General features: G+C 38.5%; 1 protein-coding gene across 9 annotated transcripts in view; it reads left to right on the top strand.

Annotated features, from left to right (window-relative positions):
- The window catches only part of DDX60 (DExD/H-box helicase 60), a 154881-nt gene that overhangs the window by 64353 nt on the left and 72046 nt on the right, over positions 1–18482 (top strand). For all 9 annotated transcript variants that reach the window (XR_004182557.1, XM_031663996.1, XM_031663991.1 and 6 more), the window contains 5 exons: positions 1429–1587; positions 4757–4904; positions 6341–6493; positions 9150–9254; positions 10808–11008. Coding sequence is in view for 8 of the 9 variants with exons in the window: in XM_031663996.1 (XP_031519856.1) it covers positions 1429–1587; positions 4757–4904; positions 6341–6493; positions 9150–9254; positions 10808–11008 (766 nt within the window). In the remaining variant the exon portion in view is untranslated. The remainder of the gene's footprint in view (positions 1–1428; positions 1588–4756; positions 4905–6340; positions 6494–9149; positions 9255–10807; positions 11009–18482) is intronic.

An 18482-nucleotide genomic window follows, 5' to 3' on the forward strand; every position in this document is an offset into this window, starting at 1 on the left:
GGGCTGGAGTTCAGTGGTGCAATCTCTGCTCACTGCAACCTCCACCTCCCAGGTTCAACCAATTCTCCTGCCTCAGCCTCCCGAGCTGGGATTACAAGCATGTGCCACCACGCCCGACTAATTTTTGTATTCTGTGTCACCGTGTTGTCCAGGCTGGTCTTGAACCCTTGACTTCAGGTGATCCGCCTGCCTCAGCCTCCCAAAGTGCTGAGATTACAGCTGTGAGCCACCATGCCCGGTCAGCTGTATATAACTTAAATGTTTACTGCTATTATTATTTTATTGTCTACTATATGAAATTTCTTGTCATGTGGCATAGACTGTCACTTTTAAAATTCTTACTTCACCAGTGTGCCAGTTTATGTACTGTTCACTAGCTAAACACATTTCCTTTTGATGTTCGCTCTATAAAAACTTTAGAAAGGCCCTTTGCTTCACAGCATAGATTTAAAAAGCTTTATTATACAAACCAGACCTATGACTTGCTATAATAAGCTATAAGCTATGGTTAGTATAGTGACAATATCTATTGGCTACTACAGCCACAGCATTTTGCCACCAAGAAACAATGGGGAAATAAGACCTCCCTGGGCTTTTCAGTGCTCCTGTAAAAAGCCCTAGCTTCCTGACACAGGGAAATGCATGAAATAAACATAGGAAATGTTTGCCTTTACTTCCTCTAGAAACATTTTACTCTTCATGTATCAGGAGAATTTGATCTGTAGCCATTTGTCTATAAATGTCTTTACCAATTTGTAGCTAATTGCTCAGATCTGAGAAGGCCAACTGTGTACAACCTAGACCAGGTTGCTGGGTTAAACCCCAGGGTGCCAGGAAGTATGGATCACTATATTCCTAGGTACTTACATTTAAAGAACTATAAAGCCCAGAGCTTAGAGACATTTCTGCATTGCAAAGTCCAGCAACACCTAGGGTTTTTTCTTTTGGAAAGAATCATAGGTTCTCACCTTCTACCAAAAGAACAATTTTTTTTTGATTAATCTTTTTTTTCTCCTTTTTAGAGAAGGGTGGTGATGGGGATAGCTATCTGTCTTCTGTATATAAATGGAGATAAATGGAGAAAAACCATTGTTTTCTGTTCCTTGCTTATGGAATATTTGACTGCTATTAGAGGAAAAATTTCCACGAGTTCTCATTGCATTGTCCCAGGGGTAATGTCTGTGTGGCGGAGTGGGTGAGGGGACTGGGGTCGGGGGGAGAGAGAAGGGGAGGGCCGGCAACACTATTTACTATAAGGTGGTTAATAAGGAGTCGGCTGATTCAGAACACCTGATGTGCACATTCTGGATAACATTTATAAAGGTGGGTATTAAAAACCCAACAGGGGATGATAGCAGTAGATGGAAATATGATTTTGAATTGTATTTATGATGTTATTTTCAAGGCGCACATTCTTTTTATTTCCAGATTCAAGTTAGGAGCTGTAGAAAACGCAGCCAAAAGTGTGAGCACTTCCCTAAAGAAAAAGCAGGAGACAAAAAGGCCTCCCAAGGCTGATAAAGAAGCCCATGTCATGGCTAACAAACTTCGAAAAGTTAAAAAATCCATAGAGAAACAAAAGATCTTGTAAGTAGTTAACTAAAAAATTGACAAGTAGAGGGTTAAAATACTCCCCAAATCCCAGTAGGAAACATAAATTGAATATGTTCTATAAATAAGTTCTAGTTGTTGCTTGGACTTATTTCTAAATTGAGTACATTTGGGTGAGAGAATGGGGTAAAGATGAGTGACCATAATTGTACATTCATTCCTTAATTGCATCGATCAGTCTCATTTAGGACTTGGGAGAGGTAGAACCACAGCCTGTCAGCCTAGGTAGATTTTATAACCTGACGTAATCATCCTACACAATAAGCACATCTTTGACACATAATATGAACTCTGGCTGTCACTTAGTCCTCAGAAGGTTTAAATATAGACTACACACTTTGTCTTTGGTCATGACAAAGAAGTCTCACTAATATACCATCACAGTTTTATGAGTGATCATAAAAAGAACTTGAGAATGGATGGAAATACTGATTTGATGCTTGGAAAGACTTAGCTAATGTGACTTCTCTTTCTTGCTCTCAATGTCTAATTCTGTCAACTCTAGGGCCAAAATGTTTATCCCCTCTCTATGATCTTCTCCATCTTAAGTAACTTCCTGGCTTAGAAGCTCCTCATATCTTGCCTGGATGATCACAGAGGTCTTTTTTTTTTTTTGGATTTCAGAGCCTTGAGGTTCACCACTCTCCAATCTAGTCAACAAATGATCTTGCACACATTTGAATTGATTAAATTATCCCATGCTCAGTGTTCTTCCTTCACCCTTGCTTAGCTGATGAAGTCTAAACTTCTTGACCATTATGCCGAAATGTTTTGGTATTTGCCTTAACTCTATCAGTCTCACTTCCTACCACTCTCCTCTATCAATACTCAATATTTATGATTCTCCTCACATGACTTACTTTTCTACCTCTTCCTTTCCATGAACTGACCCGTGTGCCTTGAGTGCCCTCCTTCCTGATTGCTCCCAAAGCTTGTACTCATAATTTTTGGTATCTCATCTCCAAATCTTTCCCTGATTCCTGCAGTTAGTCTTTCTACCCTCTCTCCTATGTTCTTCTACACTTTCAATAGCTAGTAGATCAATTATTGTAATATATTGTTGTTTGTATGTATTTCTTTTTCCTAAATTTTAAGTTCCTTTACAACAGGAACCATGTATTTTTCTTTTTATGTCTTCATTGCTTAGCACATTACCTGGCCGGTAATATTATTCCATGAATATATTTGAATGAATGAAAGATATTTCTCTCCAAGTTGAAACAACTTTTAGAGCATCTCTGATTTAGGTTTTCCAAATTCCAGAGCAAACTAGAATTTGCGGCTGAACCTTCTGCTTATATTTCCTCTACCTATTTTTCTGTTTCCTTAGAAGTGTGGGAGGTGAAAACCCAGGGGTAGCATAGGAGGTGTAAGCCTTCTTAGCAACTGATCCTCAACAACCTTTCCTGAGGGCACCAGGAGCCACATTTCAGGTTAGATTAGTGACCAACAATTCAAGTTTTAAAAATAAAGTGTGATTTAATGTGTTATTCATCACCATACTGGGGGTGAGGGGGCCTTTAGATAGTCCCACTCTGGCCTCTTCCATCTGCATCCATTCCCATGAAGCAAGGGGCCAGTGGAGCTAAGGAGAAGTGCCCGTCCAGAGCTCATTCTCACCCTTGAATTCCAGGTTATTATGGAGCTATATTTGTCAAGGTAGGTGGATAGAATTTATTTCATTTAACAGTTTATTACTTTGACTAAAAACTTAACGTGAGGCAATAATATGTGGAGCTTTGCCACATGCTCTGCAAATTTTAGGGCCAGGCCCTTCTGTAGTCAAGGCATTCTCCCCTGAGTTAAAGGTAACGTTAGTTAACACATAACGATGAAATACAAGTGAGCACATCTTCTCATATTTACAATTTTCTTCCATGCAGAGTTAAGAGAAAAATTTAAAAAATCAAATAAGTGGTAATTGATTTGGGTGCATGTTACATTGAGGGGTGATGGATGGACAACACAGTATGATGATACAATAGACTAAGCCAGGGTTTATGGAGGGGTCTTCTAGGTCAGATTCCCTAGTAGCATATGCTGAGATGAGGATATCTGTGGAAGGGATTTATTGAAGATGTGTGCTCATGAGGGACTTATAAGAAAATGAATGAAACAAGAAAGGGAAGGTGAAGAAAAGCAAAAATGTGGCTTTTGCTAGAAGATAGCCTGATTCTAACCCTACTGGGAATGCTGGGGCATCAGAGAATTGCCCCACCTTGAGTCAAGAGGGCTGATTTTTATACTTCGTATCAGTCAGACTTTGGGTGTGGGCTATTTCCCATCCCCAGGAGAGGTTGTCACCACCCAGGCATCTCCAAGAGGCCCCTGTCAGTTTAGGGCAATTCTCCAGGGATGGTGCAGCTGAGAGTCTTAGTAACCAAATTCAGAGCAGCTGTAGCATCCACTACAAGGAGGGAAGGAGAATGACTAGAATTGGCAATGTGGAGCAAGGAGAACGCCTGCCTTACCTCCGAGCCTAGGGTCATGAAGGCCAGGGAAGAAAAAATGATCATCACCTTAACAAGGAGAAACAGAGTTATTTTAGGAGAACTGGGTTTGGAAAGACTACAGCCAGAAGGAAAGGGAACATCCCAGAAAATATCAATATGTGATAGAATTTTCTCATGGTGGATCATAACATCCAGAGGCTGAAGAGGAAGGAAATTAGAGGAAGACTGAGTTATTAAAGATGCACAGCAGGCCGGGCACAGTGGCTCACACCTGTAATCCCAGCACTTTTTGGGAGGCCGAGGCAGGCAGACCACAAGGTCAGGAGTTCAAGACCAGCCTGGCCAACATGGTGAAACCCCGTCTGTACTGAAGATACAAAAATTAGCCAGGTGCAGTGGTGGACACCTGTAATCCAAGCTACTCAGGAGGCTGAGGCAGGAGAATTGCTTGAACCCAAGAAGTGGAGGTTGCAGTGAGCCAACATCATGCCATTGCACTCCAGCCTGGGTGACAGAGAAAGACTCCATCTCGAAAATAAAATAAAATAAGAAAAATAAAGAGGCACAGCAGTGGAAGTCTGGGTGAGAAGACTGATTTGGGAAGTCTTGGGCATCCTCTGGTGGCCAAATCAATTAATTACTTCATTCATTATTTACAATTTCATTAATTAAAATTTTATTTTTATGAACAGAGATGAAAAGAGCCAGAAAAAAAACAGAAATGTGGATCAAAGCCTAATACATGAGGCTGAACATGATAATCTGCTGAAGTGTCTAGAGAAGAACCTAGAAATCCCACAGGACTGCACATATGCTGATCAAAAAGCAGTGGACACCGAGGTCAGCACTTACAATGTGACTGTTCTCCAGACTATTTCATTTGTCAGCCATAGCTTCTTAGTTGTAGACAATGTTTAATAAGATATATGCATAATATAATACATAATTAATGCAATCCCTACCAAAAGAGAAATCTCCTTTAGCTACATATCAGTCTTGAAGACTTTGCAGTGCATATCCAAAAAAGGACATGATAGTCTAAGCCAGGGTTTGTGGAGGAGTCTCCTAGGTCAAATTCCCTAGTAGCACACACTGAGATGAGGATACCTGTGGAGGAGACTTAGGATTTGTAGATTATTTCTTGCTTGTTAACAGTTCACCTCTGAAAATGTCTGCCATTTCATTATTTCTTTCTATTACATTGTTTCCACAGTCTGAATTCTAGACTTCAATTTCACATGCTTCATTTGAAAATTTGGGTGCATGTGGTCCAATACACTTTAAATAATATTCACAGAATTTCTCGAAATCAGGGGCTTTTTACATTATAGCTAAAACACCAAAGAGGCATTGGAATATCTAAAACTGGTATGCGGAAACCTTTTAAAATGCAAATTACTCATGCTTATGGTAAACAAATTTGAAGGTACAAATTAGTAATAATAAAAGCAATGTCATCACTCATAAGTACTCACTGCCCTTCCAGACCAACCTTTTATCTCATTTTCCTGTCACTATACACATACAAACTTACATACATTTTGTGTGTGTGTATATACATATACGTATACACACACACATATTCATTCTATTGTGCACCTTCTTTTGTAAGCTTCATGGTGTCTTATTTTTTATAACCATGTATTTAGATCATCATTTTAATGAATCCTTGATATTCTGTTGTATGAGTGAATACATAATTGAAGTAACCACTAACCAGCCTTTTGCTTTTGGAAGCTTTTTTTTTTGTCCCTCTTTGTCCCACAAAGATAAGCGGTGTTTATCTTTGTCCATCTATCTCTGGACACAACTGTATTTCTTCTTTAAGACCTGGGTATTTTTAAGGCCATTTGTGCTCAGTTTCAATGGGAAGTAGGCATTTCCGGACCACGTAGGGTAAGGAACCTACTCTGCCTTCTTGGAGAAGTCTCTGTGTTGGGGAAAACTCCTAAGGCTCCAATAGCCAACTGATAACCCTCGGGCAAAAGCAGTCATGCACTCACTGCTGCTGGGTGTTTCATCTGCTACTTTGTCAAAATTTTCTGCCCCAGAAGTGGAGTAAGAGAGGTTAAGATAGTCTGTCCAAAGAAGTGGGAAGATTTTTCTTGTAGTTACTGTTGCTGCCATAAAATGTTCTTTGTATTCATGTAGAGTCAATTTCAAATAGTTGCCTCATTTAGCCAAATTATTACATAGTATGCCTGTTATTTTCATTTAGACATTTTTAATTATAATTAAAATTAAATCATAATCCCTAAATGTCTTGCTTCTTTTAGACTTTGCAGAAGGTATTTGGTCGAGTAAAATTTGAAAGAAAAGGTGAAGAATTGAAAGCCTTGGCAGAAAGGGGTATTGGATATCATCACAGTGCTATGAGTTTCAAAGAAAAACAATTAGTTGAAATCCTCTTTAGGAAAGGATTTCTTAGGGTAGGTAAATGTTCTTTATTCTAAAAATTGAAATTGTGACTGTTTCAAGCTGAATGTTCAGGAAAAGTAAAGAATACAATCACCATTTTTCTTTTTTTCTCATGTAATTATCTTTTAAAAAAATAACCTGGCCGGGCACAATGGGTCATACCTATAATCCTAGCACTTTGGGAGGCCAAGGCGGGCAGATCACCTGAGGTCAGAAGTTCAAGACCAGCCTGGCCAACATGGTGAAACCTGCCTCTACTAAAAATACAAAAATTAGCCGGGCGTGGTGGCAGGTGCCTGTAATCCCAGCTACTCAGGAGGTTGAGGAAGGAGAATCACTTGAACCTGGGAGGCAGAGGTTGCAGTGAGCCGAGATCATGCATCACACTCCAGCCTGGGGGACAAAGAACAAGACTTTGTCTTTTAAAAAAAAGTCATGGTAAGACTGCATATCCTCTGTCTTATTTAATTGAAGAGGGGATTGAAATGCACTACTCAGTTTATCTCTTTTTGTTTGTTTGTTTTGAACCTCCTGAGTAGCTGGGATTACAGGCATGTACCACCATGCCCGGCTAATTTTGTGTTTTTGAAGCCAGAGATCGAGTTTCTCCATGTTAGTCGAACTGGTCTCTTCCGACCTCAGGTGATCATCCCGCCTCAGCCTCCCAAAGTGCCTAAGGATGGGAGTGTGGCTCCTCCACCAAACCTGGTTATTTCTTTTTCATGAGAATAAAAATATTTCTTAGACAAATACTTTGGCAAATATTTCTACCGTGAAATATATCTATGTTCTCTCTCCTATCCGTGATAATGGACAAAAGGAAGACTAAAATAACTTTCAGACTGGACCCTTGTTATGTTTTGTGCAGTGTGTCACCGCTGACAGTACACGAGGATTTTCTGGATAAATTCACAAAGGAGCTTTTATATAGTTTGCTTGTAAATTTGGATCTTTAGTAATATTCAAAAATAGACTGAATTTTAAAAATTATTCATATTAAATTTTGTATGACATATATGACATTCACAAAAGAGAGAGAGAGAAAGACAAAGAGATTGAGATTGTTTCTGCTACTCTAGGTAGCATCTTTTAAACTAAATGTTGAGGAAAATCTGACATCATAGTTAACAATCCTATTACCTGAAAAACAACCTAAGATGTAGCATTAACAACTTTGCTACACTTTTCTCTTAACTAATAACAAATTATATATTTATTTTAAAGGCTAATCACCACATACAATATTTTCTACATGATTATCAATTGATAGAAGAGAGACACACCTATTTTGATCAGCATATCAAATAGTTTAAATAGTACCTGTTAAATAGTAATTGCTCAATTACTAATAGGTTAATGAGATCACTCCACGAAAGTACTATGAAAATAGTAACAGCTTTGCTCTAGAGAACATTTTTTAAAAAGGTATTTATTCTAGTTATTTTCTAAATGTATTATTATTTTCTACATTTTTGTTATCAAAAAAAACTTGAGAACAACAGGTAATAAATGATATGTTACATTTCCCAGATGTATAGATTTCAGTTACAGAATAATTAAAGAAGATCACTCTGTATAAACATTAATACTAACCACAGCATGTATGACAATCAATATAAAAAAAAAGAGAAGATGATCAGAAATACCCAGCATTATATGCAAAGAGTATTATCTAAGTGAACTTTTAAGTTTGTCCTGCTCCTTTTCTGGTCAATTACGACAATCTGGGGGGAAAAGACAACTTTTAAAAATTACTGAGGTGTGTTATTTCCATAGGCATAATCTCAACAAATTTTAGTAGACAAAATAGGTAATTGTCCAGAAGTGGATTTGTAAAAGTATTATTTCCCTATCATAAAAAGTTTTCGTCTAGTTATTCATTTAAAGATATTTACCTGGCCAGGTGTAGTGGCTCACGCCTGTAATCTCAGCATTTTGGGAGGCCAAGGTGGGTGGATCAACTGAGGTCGGGAGTTCAAGACCAAACTAGCCAACATGGTGAAACCCCATCTCTACTAAAAATACAAAAATTAGCCGAACATAGTGGTGGGTGCCTGTAATCCCAGCTACTTGGGAGGTTGAGGCGAGAGAATCACCTGAACCTGGGAGGTGGAGGTCGCAGTGAGCCGAGATCGTGCCATCACACTCCAGCTTGGGTGACAAAAGTGAAACTCTGTCTCAAAAAAAAAAAAAAAAAAAATTACTGAACACCTATCAGTTGCCAGGTACTCTTATGGGTGCTGCGGATACAATAATGAATCTTGCTTGGAGTCTGGTATAAGACAAGTGAACAAACAAGTAATGTTATTGAGGTAGTCATTAATGCTATGAAGATAAATCACGTGAGGCAGAGATAGATAATGATGGTAGGGGGGGTTATTTTGGATGTGGTGGGCTACAGATTCCTCTGTGACATTTGAGCGGACAGCTGAAGAAGCCAGACAAATGAATATTTGGAGAAGAATATTCTGTGCAAAGCAAACAGCGCATTTGGGAATACTTGTGGTGTTTGTGAAATAGCAAGAATACCAATGTGTCTAGTTTCTCTAGCTTTCCCATTGTGGCTTCATTGAAGTTCAAAGAGTTTTTCAGCAACTTTATGACAGGAGATACTTGCATTCTATTAAAATGCTATTTTATGAAGTAATTGTTTTATTCTCTTTCAAGGTGGTGACAGCTACTGGAACACTTGCTTTAGGTATCAACATGCCTTGTAAGTCTGTGGTTTTTGCTCAAAACTCAGTCTATCTGGATGCCTTGAATTATAGACAGGTATTTCAAAATGCATAAACTTGCTTATTGTATTGCTGAAATATGACCATAGTATAGTAAAAAAAGTGAACCTTTAGTTTACAAACATACCACAATTCACAGTAGCCTAACTGGGCATTCGTCCTTGCCTGGCTTTCAGTTTTAGTTGTGGTATAGTTGAAAACACCTGCATTTGGGATTGTGTGATTAACCAGATGTGTGACCTTGGATGAGATATCTAAACTGCCCGATTCTCATTTTCTATCTCCAAAATATGGGTAATAATTACTCTCCCACAGCATTTGCAAGAATTAAATAAGTGATTTGCATGGAAAATAGACATCAAAGGTGCTTGATAAAGTTTTACTCAATCATTTGCTGTGCACAAGATTTTGCACTCTAGAATTATCTTTAATGCTTCCCTCAGCTTTACTCCTGACACTCAATCTATTACCACGCCCCCTTCATTACTTTCCTATAGCAGTATTTGATTTTTGCCTTGCAATTTCTGTATCCACCATCTTTCTTCATACGTTCTTAGCCTTGTATTATTAGTACAATTTCCCTGATTCCCCATGCTGTTTATTCTACCACATCCTGCAGATAATGTGGTTTATCTTCATATGATTTCCCTGCTCAGAGACATTTGATAACTATTTCTGCTAGCAGATTCAAATTTAGATATGTCACCCACATTCAGGTTTTTATCAACGTGCTTACCCCCTTTATCTCTAAACACTTTTTGTTCTCCTTATAGGCCTTGTTCCTACTCAATATAACATCCTTATATAATTTCCAGCATGTTACCAACCCCTCTTTTTTAGTTCTATTGCTGCTGCTGTACTCTGAATGAATTCTTCTAATGCATTTTTGGGAATCTTCTACTTTGGGCTCTGGAGCTAGGGTGTTTGATATTTGGGATGATGGACTTAGGAATGGAAATGTCAGGGTCTGAATTCTGGATCTTCCACTTTGTGGTTGTTTCAGTATGGGCACAGATATTCCCAGTGCCTTAGCACAGTCTAATCACTTAATCAATAAGAGTTAATGTAACCTCTGTAAAGATTTTATTCATAACTTGCTTTTTCACAAGTAGCATTTCTGAATTTTATTTCACTCATGTATTTATTCTGGTTGTGCACATATTTTATTTTGTGATTTGTAACTCAACACACTTGTGCGTCAGAGAGGGCAGAAAAGGGATGAGAGATGGGGAAGATGGGCAGGGAGAGAAAATGGGTACATTAGAGTTCAGCTGTAAGTGATTTTGACATCACTGTTTTGCCGGTGTTCTTTGTTTCTTCAGTAGATCATTATTTCTTTGGGATATATTATACAAATGCCTACTGCAATTAATGGCTTGAAATATTTACATAACGATGACAAATGTCTCAGTTTTTAGATCTATCTCAGTCATGGCAAATTTCCTAAGCACTGTGTAGTTGCATGTTAGTGTCCGTTCCTTAACGGTTAGACATATGCACAATTTCCAAACTCCAAACCAGAGTATTCTTACACTGTGGCAGTAGAAGCATTTAGGGAAGTTATACATTGTAATTCTATTCTCTTTTCAGATGTCTGGCCGTGCTGGAAGAAGAGGTCAAGACCTGATGGGAGATGTATATTTCTTTGATATTCCATTCCCCAAAATAGGAAAACTCATAAAATCCAATGTTCCTGAGCTGAGAGGACAGTTCCCTCTCAGCATAACCCTGGTCCTGCGACTCATGCTGCTGGCTTCCAAGGGAGATGATCCAGAGGATGCCAAGGCAAAGGTACCGTGCTGGACCCTGCCTGAGTTCAGTCTTCATCACTGGCCTGGCTCTAATCACCTCTGCTGTTCTTTTAGAAGTCTGTAGCAATCACCCTTGAGTTTCATCAGTCCTTTAATGTTTTGCAATGTCTTGAATAGTATAGAATTGGGGATAGCTAGGGAGAATAACAGTTTGGTTTGCTTCCACCATCAGACATGGAATTTGTGGCTTGATGAGCACTGAAAATCACTCAGGATTACTATTTTCAAGTGTGAAATGCAGTGTCCTATAGTAGTTAAGTGCTGGCTATGGATTTAAAAAGCTCTAGGCAATTAATAGATTCCTTTCTACAATTTAGAAAGAAAAGAAAAATTTATTTTTATGATTTTGTAATAAGTGTTACATAAAAAAGTAACTCAAACTTAGGAATACTTGGGAAATGTAGAATGTTGAAATAAGAAAAAAATGCCCCTGTTTCACTCCCAAAGACATTCACATTATCATTTTTTTCAGTCAGTTTTCTAGGCATGGGTGTGTATTTGATTTTTAAACACTGATAACATTGTATGTAACTGAGCTTCAAAATATGGTTGTAAACGTTGCCTGATGTATGTTGCCCAGATAAAAATTTTGTAGCCAATCTCTCAATGACAGATTTAAAATTCATGATTATGTAATTTGATTCTCGTCTTTATGGAGACGCATTGTTAGTGATGCCTGTTCTTTCTGTTTTTGTGTGGTGATTAGCATGCCAAGGTAAATCAGATACTGTTTTCTGAAGTTAGGATTCTTCTAGAATTCTTTTGATGAGTTGGCTGATCTTACAGAACAGTCACACATTATTTTTAAGACCAAAATTTCCCCATTCTTGAGTTCTTCATTTTTACCTGTCTCTAAAGAGGAGTGCATCTTCTAATAAGGTTTCTTATTTTTTTTTTAATGGTTATCAGGGTGGTTCATTTTCTTTGCCTTGCATGTTTGAGAAGACCTACGTGTAAACTTCTCACATATGGGACTCTTAAAAGTGGGCATAATATTCATAGAATATTATTGTCTTCATTCATCAAATCAAGCTAAGATTGTTTCCATTGCCTTCTGGCATTTAATGTTTTACATAGAGGAACCATGGCAGTTTCTGTTCTCTTGCAGTTAACTTGATATTTTTTTTTTCTGTATATGCAATTATATGAATCTTTTGCTTTATTCTATTTCAAATGTTTTATTTCCTAGGATTTTCTGGATTTATGGATCCTTTAAAAATTGATGTTTTAGTTATTATATGAGAACTTTCAATCTTTGTGCTCAGGTTTTTATTTATTGTGGTGAAATGCACATAAAATTTGCCATCTTTAACCATTTTAAATGTACAGTTCAGTAGTATTAAGTATGTTCATATTGTTATGCAATGCTCAGGTATTTTTCAAATGAGGAAGAGATCCTTGAATTGTATCTTTGTTATTTGCTTCTGTTAATTGTTTCAGTGTTTTTTTCAGGAAAAGCTATAATTTTTAAATTGAAACCCACTTTTCTGTTCTTCATTCCTGTTTTTTTCTTTATGAGAAAACATGAAACTTATCTTCCATATCACTGATGGCCTGAAGTGCAAATGTGGGTTTTAATTCTGCTACTACTGGACTTTTGTTTTTCTGAAATTCTTTTTTTTTTTTTTTTTTTTTTTTGAGATAAAGTCTTGCTCTGTCGCCAGGCTGGAGTGCAGTGGCGCGATCTCAGCTTACTGCAACCTCTGCCTCCCGGGTTCAAGCAATTCCCCTGCCTCAGCTTCTTGAGTAGCTCAGACTACAGGTGTGCACCACCACACCTGGCTAATTTTTTGTGTTTTAGTAGAGATGGGGTTTCACCATGTTGGCCGGGATGGTCTCGATCTCCTGACCTTGTGATCCACCCACCTTTGCCTCCCAAAGTACTGGGATTACAGGTGTGAGCCACTGCACCTGGCCCCTGAAATTCTTTACTACTCTATCCATCACTCTTTTATATCATAATCATGTATTTTTCAATGTCAATTTATATTGTCTCTATACCATAGACTGTAGTGCCTTGTCTCAAAGAAGTCATATCATTTGGCATCCATTAAGGATGACAAATAATTTTTCCTTTTTTTCCATCTTCTTATTTTATTGTATTTTAAGTTCTGAGTCACATGTGCAGAATGTGCAGGTTTGTTATGTAAACATGTGCCATGGTGGTTCGCTGCACCTATCAACCCATCTCCAAAGTGTTAAGCCTAGCATGCATTAGCTGTTTTTCCTGATGCTCTCCCTCTCCCTGCCCCAACAGGCCCTGGTATGTGTTGTTCCCCTCCCTGGGTCCTTGTGTTCTCATAGTTCACCTCCTACTTATAAGTGAGAACATGTGGTGTTTGGTTTTCTGTTTCTGCATTTGTTTTCTGAGGATGATGGCTTCCAGCTCCATCCATGTCCCAACAAAGTACATGATCTCATTCCTTTTTATGGCTGTGTAGTATTCTGTGGTGTACCACAGTTTCTTTATCCAGTCTATTGCTGATGGGCATTTGGGGTGATTCCATGTCTTTGCTATTGTGAATAGTGTTGCAGTGAACATATGTGTGCATATATCTTTATAATGGAATGATTTATATTCCTTTGGGCATATACCCAGTAATGGAATTGCTGGGTCAAATGGTATTTCTACCTCTAGTTCTTTGAGGAATCTCCACACTGTCTTCCACAGTGCAATTGAACTGATTTACACTCCCAGCAACGGTGTAAAAGCATTCCTATTTCTCTGCAACCTCACCAGCATCTATTGTTTCTTGACTTTTTAATAATTGCCATTCTGATTAGTGCGAGGTGGTATCTCATTGTGGTTTTGATTTGCGTTTCTCCAATGAGTGGTGATCTTGAGTTTTTTTCATATGTTGGCTGCATGTATGTCTTTTTTTGAGAAGTGTCCATTCATGTCCTTTGCCCACTATCTAATGGAGTTGTTTGTTTTTTTCTTATAAATTTGTTTAAGTTCCTTGTAAACTTTGGACATTAGACCTTTGTTGAGTGGATAATTTTCTCCCATTCTATAGGCTGTTAGTTTTCTCTGATGATTGTTTCTTTTGCTGTGCAGAAACTCTTTAGTGTAATTTGATCCCATTTATCAATTTTTGCTTTTGTTGCAATTGCTTTGGGCATTTTCATCATTATATTATTCCATGTTCATGCTGCTGATAAAGACATACCCAAGACTGGGCAATTTACAAAAGAAAGAGGTTTAATAGAGTTACAGTTCCACATGGTTGGGGAGGCCTCACAATCATTTCAGAAGTCAAGGAGGAGCAAGTCATGTTTTATAATGGATGGCAGCAGGCAAAGAGAGAGAGCTTGTGCAAGGGAACTCCTCTTTTTAAAAGCATCAGATCTCATGATAGTTATTCACTATCATGAGAACAGCATGGGAAAGACCCACCCCCATGTTTTAATTACCTCCCACCAGTTTCCTGTCATGACACATGGGAATTGTGGTAGTTACAATGTAATATGGGATTTGGGTGAGGACACAGCCAAATCCACCCCTGGTCTCTCCCAAATCTAATATCCTCACATTTCAAAACCAATCATGCCTTTCCAACAGCCTCCCAGAGTCTTAACTCATTTCAGCATTAACTAAAAACTCCACAGTCCAAAGTCTCATCTGAGACAAGGCAAGTGCCTTTTACCTATGAGCCAGTAAAATCAAAAGCAAGTTAGTTACTTCCTAGATACAGCAAGGGTACAGGCACTGGGTACATACAGCCATTCCAAATGGGAGAAATTGGCCAAATCAAAGGCACCACAGGCCCCAAGCAAGTCCAAAATCCAATGGGAAAGTCAAATCTTAAAGCTCGAAAATGATATCCTTTGACTCCGTGTCTCACATCCAGGTCACACTGATGCAAGAGATGGGCTCCCATGGCCTTGGACAGCTTCACTCCTATGGCTTTGCATGGTATAGTGCCCCTCCTGGCTGCCTTCATGGACTGGCATTGAATGTGGCTTTTCTCGGCTCATGGCACAAGCTGTCGGTGGATCTGTCATTCTGGGGTCTGGAGGGTGGGGGTCACAGCTCCAATAGGTGGTGCCCCAGTAGGGACTCTGTGGGTTCTCTAACCGCATATTTTCCCTTTGCACTGCCCCAGCAGAGGTTCTCCACGAGGGCCCCATCCCTGCAGCAAACTTCTGCCTGGACATCCAGGCATTTCCATACATCCTCTGAAGTCAAGGCAGAGATTCCCATACCTCAGTTCTTGACTTCTGTGCACTCTCATGCTCAACACCATATGTAAGCTGCCAAGGCTTGGGGCTTCCGCTCTCTGAAGCAATACCCTGAGCTATACCTTAGCCCCTTTTAGTCATAGCTGGAGCAGCTGGGATGCAAGGCACCAGGTCTCTAGACTGTACACAGCAGAGGAACCTTGGGCCTGGCCCAGGAAACCATTTTTTTTCCCCTAAATCTCTGGGCCTGTGATGAAAGGGACTGCCACAAAGGTCTCTGACATGCCCTGGAGGCATCCCATTATCTTGGTGATTAATGTTTGGCTACCCATTACCTGTGCAAATTTCTGCAGCTGGCTTGAATTTCTCCTCAGAAAATGGGATTTTCATTTCTATTGCATTGTCAGGGTGCAAATTTTCTGAACTTTTATGTTCTGCTTCCCTTATAAAACCGAATGCCTTTAACAGCACCCATGTCACCTCTTGAATGCCTTGCTGCTTAGAAATTTCTTCTGCAAGATACCCTAAATCATCTCTCTCAAGTTCAAAGTTCCATAAATCTCTCAGGCAGAGGCAAAATGCTGCCTGTCTTTTTTCTAAAACATAACAAAAGTCACCTTTGCTCCAGTTCCCAGCAAGTTCCTCATCTCCATCTGAGACCACCTCAGCCTGGATTTCATTGTCCATATGATTATCAGCATTTTGGTCAAAGCCATTCAAGAAGTTTGTAGGGAGTTCCAAACTTTCCCACATTTTTTGTCTTCTTTTAAGCCCTCCAAATTGTTTCAATTTCTGCCTGTTACCCAGTTCCAAAGTCACTTTCACATTTTCAGGTATCTTTTCAGTAGCGCCCCACTCTACTGGTACCAATTTACTATGTTAGTCTGTTTTCATGCTGCTGATAAAGACATACTCAAGAGTGGGAAATTTGCCAAAAAAAAAAAAAAGTTTTAATGGACTTACAGTTCCGCATGGCTGAGGAGGTCGCATAAAAATGTCAGAATGCAAGGAGGAGCAAGTCACGTCTTACAATGGATGGCAGCAGGCAAAGGGAGAGCAAGTTTTTGCAGGGGAATTCCTCTTTTTAAAACCATCAGATTTCATGAGACTTATTCACTGTTATGAGAACTGCATGGGCAAGATTTACCCCCATGATTCAATTACCTCCCACTGAGTTCCTTCCATGACATGTGGGAATTGTGGGAGTTATAATTCAAGATGAGACTTGGGTGGGTACACAGCCAAACCACATCAATCATGAAATATTTGCCCATGCCTGTGTCCTGAATAGTATTAGTTAGGTTGTCTTCTAGAATTTTTATAGTTTTGGGGTTTACCTTTAAGTCTTTAATCCATCTTGAGTTAATTTTTGTATAAAGTGTAAGGATAGGGTCCAGTTCAATTTTCTGCATATGGCTAGCCAGGTCTTCCATCATCGTTTATTAAATAGGAAACCTTTCCGCATTGCTTGTTTTTGCCAAAGATCAGATAGTTGTAGATGTGTGGTCTTGTTTCTGAGTTCTCTATTCTGTTCCAATGGTCTATGTGTCTGTTTTGGTACCAGTACCATGCTGTTTTGGTTACTGTAGCCTTGTATTAAAGATAGAAGTTGGGTAGCATGATTCCTCCAGCTTTGTTCTTTTTGCTTAGGATTGTCTTGGCTGTATGGGCTCTTTTTTGGTTCCACTATGAATTTTAAAATAGTTTTCTTTCTAATTCTGTGTAGAATGTCACTGGTAGTTTAATGGGAATAGCATGGAATCTGTAAATTACTCTGGGCAGTATGGCCATTTTCACAATATTGATTCTTTCTATCCAAGAGCATGAAATGTTTTTTCATTTGTTTGTGTCCTCTCTGATATCCTTGAGAAGTGGATTGTAGTTCTTGAAAAGGTCCTTCACTTCCCTTGTTAGCTGTATTCCTAGGTATTATATTCTCTTTGTAGCAATTGTGAAGGGGAGTTCATTTGTGATTTGGCTCTCTGCTTGTTTGTTGTTGATTTATAGTAAAATGCTTGTGATTTTTGCACATTGATTTTGTATGCTGAGATTTTGCTGAAGTTGCTTATCAGCTTAAGAAGCTTTTGGGTTGAGATGATGGGGTTTTCTAGATATAGGATCATGTCATCTGCAAACAAAGACAATTTGAGTTCCTGTCTTCCTCTTTGAATATCGTTTATTTCTTTCTCTTGCCTGATTGCCCTGGCCAGAACTTTCAATACTATGTTCAATAAGAGTGGTGAGAGAGGACATACAAATAATTTTTCAAGACAACTTTTTTTTTTTGCTGCATATAGAAAACAATTTTCATATGTCAGATCTTTTCTTTAGAGGAAAAGATGTCCTTGTCACAGTCTATGAGGTCCTGTAGTATATGATCTCTTACCAGCTTGCAGAGGTCACTTCTTCTTCTCTCCCACATGGCTAGCTACCCGCCTCATGAGCACCTCAGACACATTCCGGTCTGAGGACCATGGCTCTTACTGTTTCTTCTCCTCCTAAGATCTTCCATGAGACATATACATGGCCTCACTCTCTTACTACATTAAATTCTTTACTGTAACATTACATAGTGAAGCCTACCCTCACCATGCCTTCTAAACTGTAAATGTTTCCCCTGTCTGCTGCATTGGCAGTGTTCCTTATTCAGTTAAATAGACTTCTCATCAGTTCCTATATAGCATCAAATTATCTATGTATCTATCTACATTGATCTATCTTTATGTTTATCATCTATATTTCTATCCATCTACCTACCTCTACCTACCTATCTCTATCTATCTATCTATCTATCTATCTATCTATCTATCTATCTATCTATCTATCTATCTATCTATCTATCTTCCATCTTCTATCTGCTATCTAACTTTCTATCTATCATGTATGATTCTATCGTTTATCTTTCTATCCATCTATCTACATCTATCAATCATCTATCTACCTATCATCTGTCTTTCTATCTTCCTATCTCTATCATGTTTTTATATATTTTATCTATATTTCCCACTAGAATATAAGCACTCCAAGGACAATAATGTTTGTTTGTCTGATTTTCTAATGTGGACATTCAATAAATATTTATAGCATGACCATAATTTTAAGAAGATGATAAATTTTTCTTAAGAAGAATTGGTCTATTGTGGGTTTTTCTGTTTTATCACTTTGGATACATCTATCCAAATCTGATGGTTTGCCAAGCAATAGGATGTATGAAATTTCTTCTGGATTCACTCTATCCACCTACATACTAATCAAATACTCTTTCAGATATG

The sequence above is a fragment of the Papio anubis genome, chromosome 3 (assembly GCF_008728515.1).
Source record: "Papio anubis isolate 15944 chromosome 3, Panubis1.0, whole genome shotgun sequence".
NCBI classification, from domain to species: Eukaryota; Metazoa; Chordata; class Mammalia; order Primates; family Cercopithecidae; genus Papio; species Papio anubis.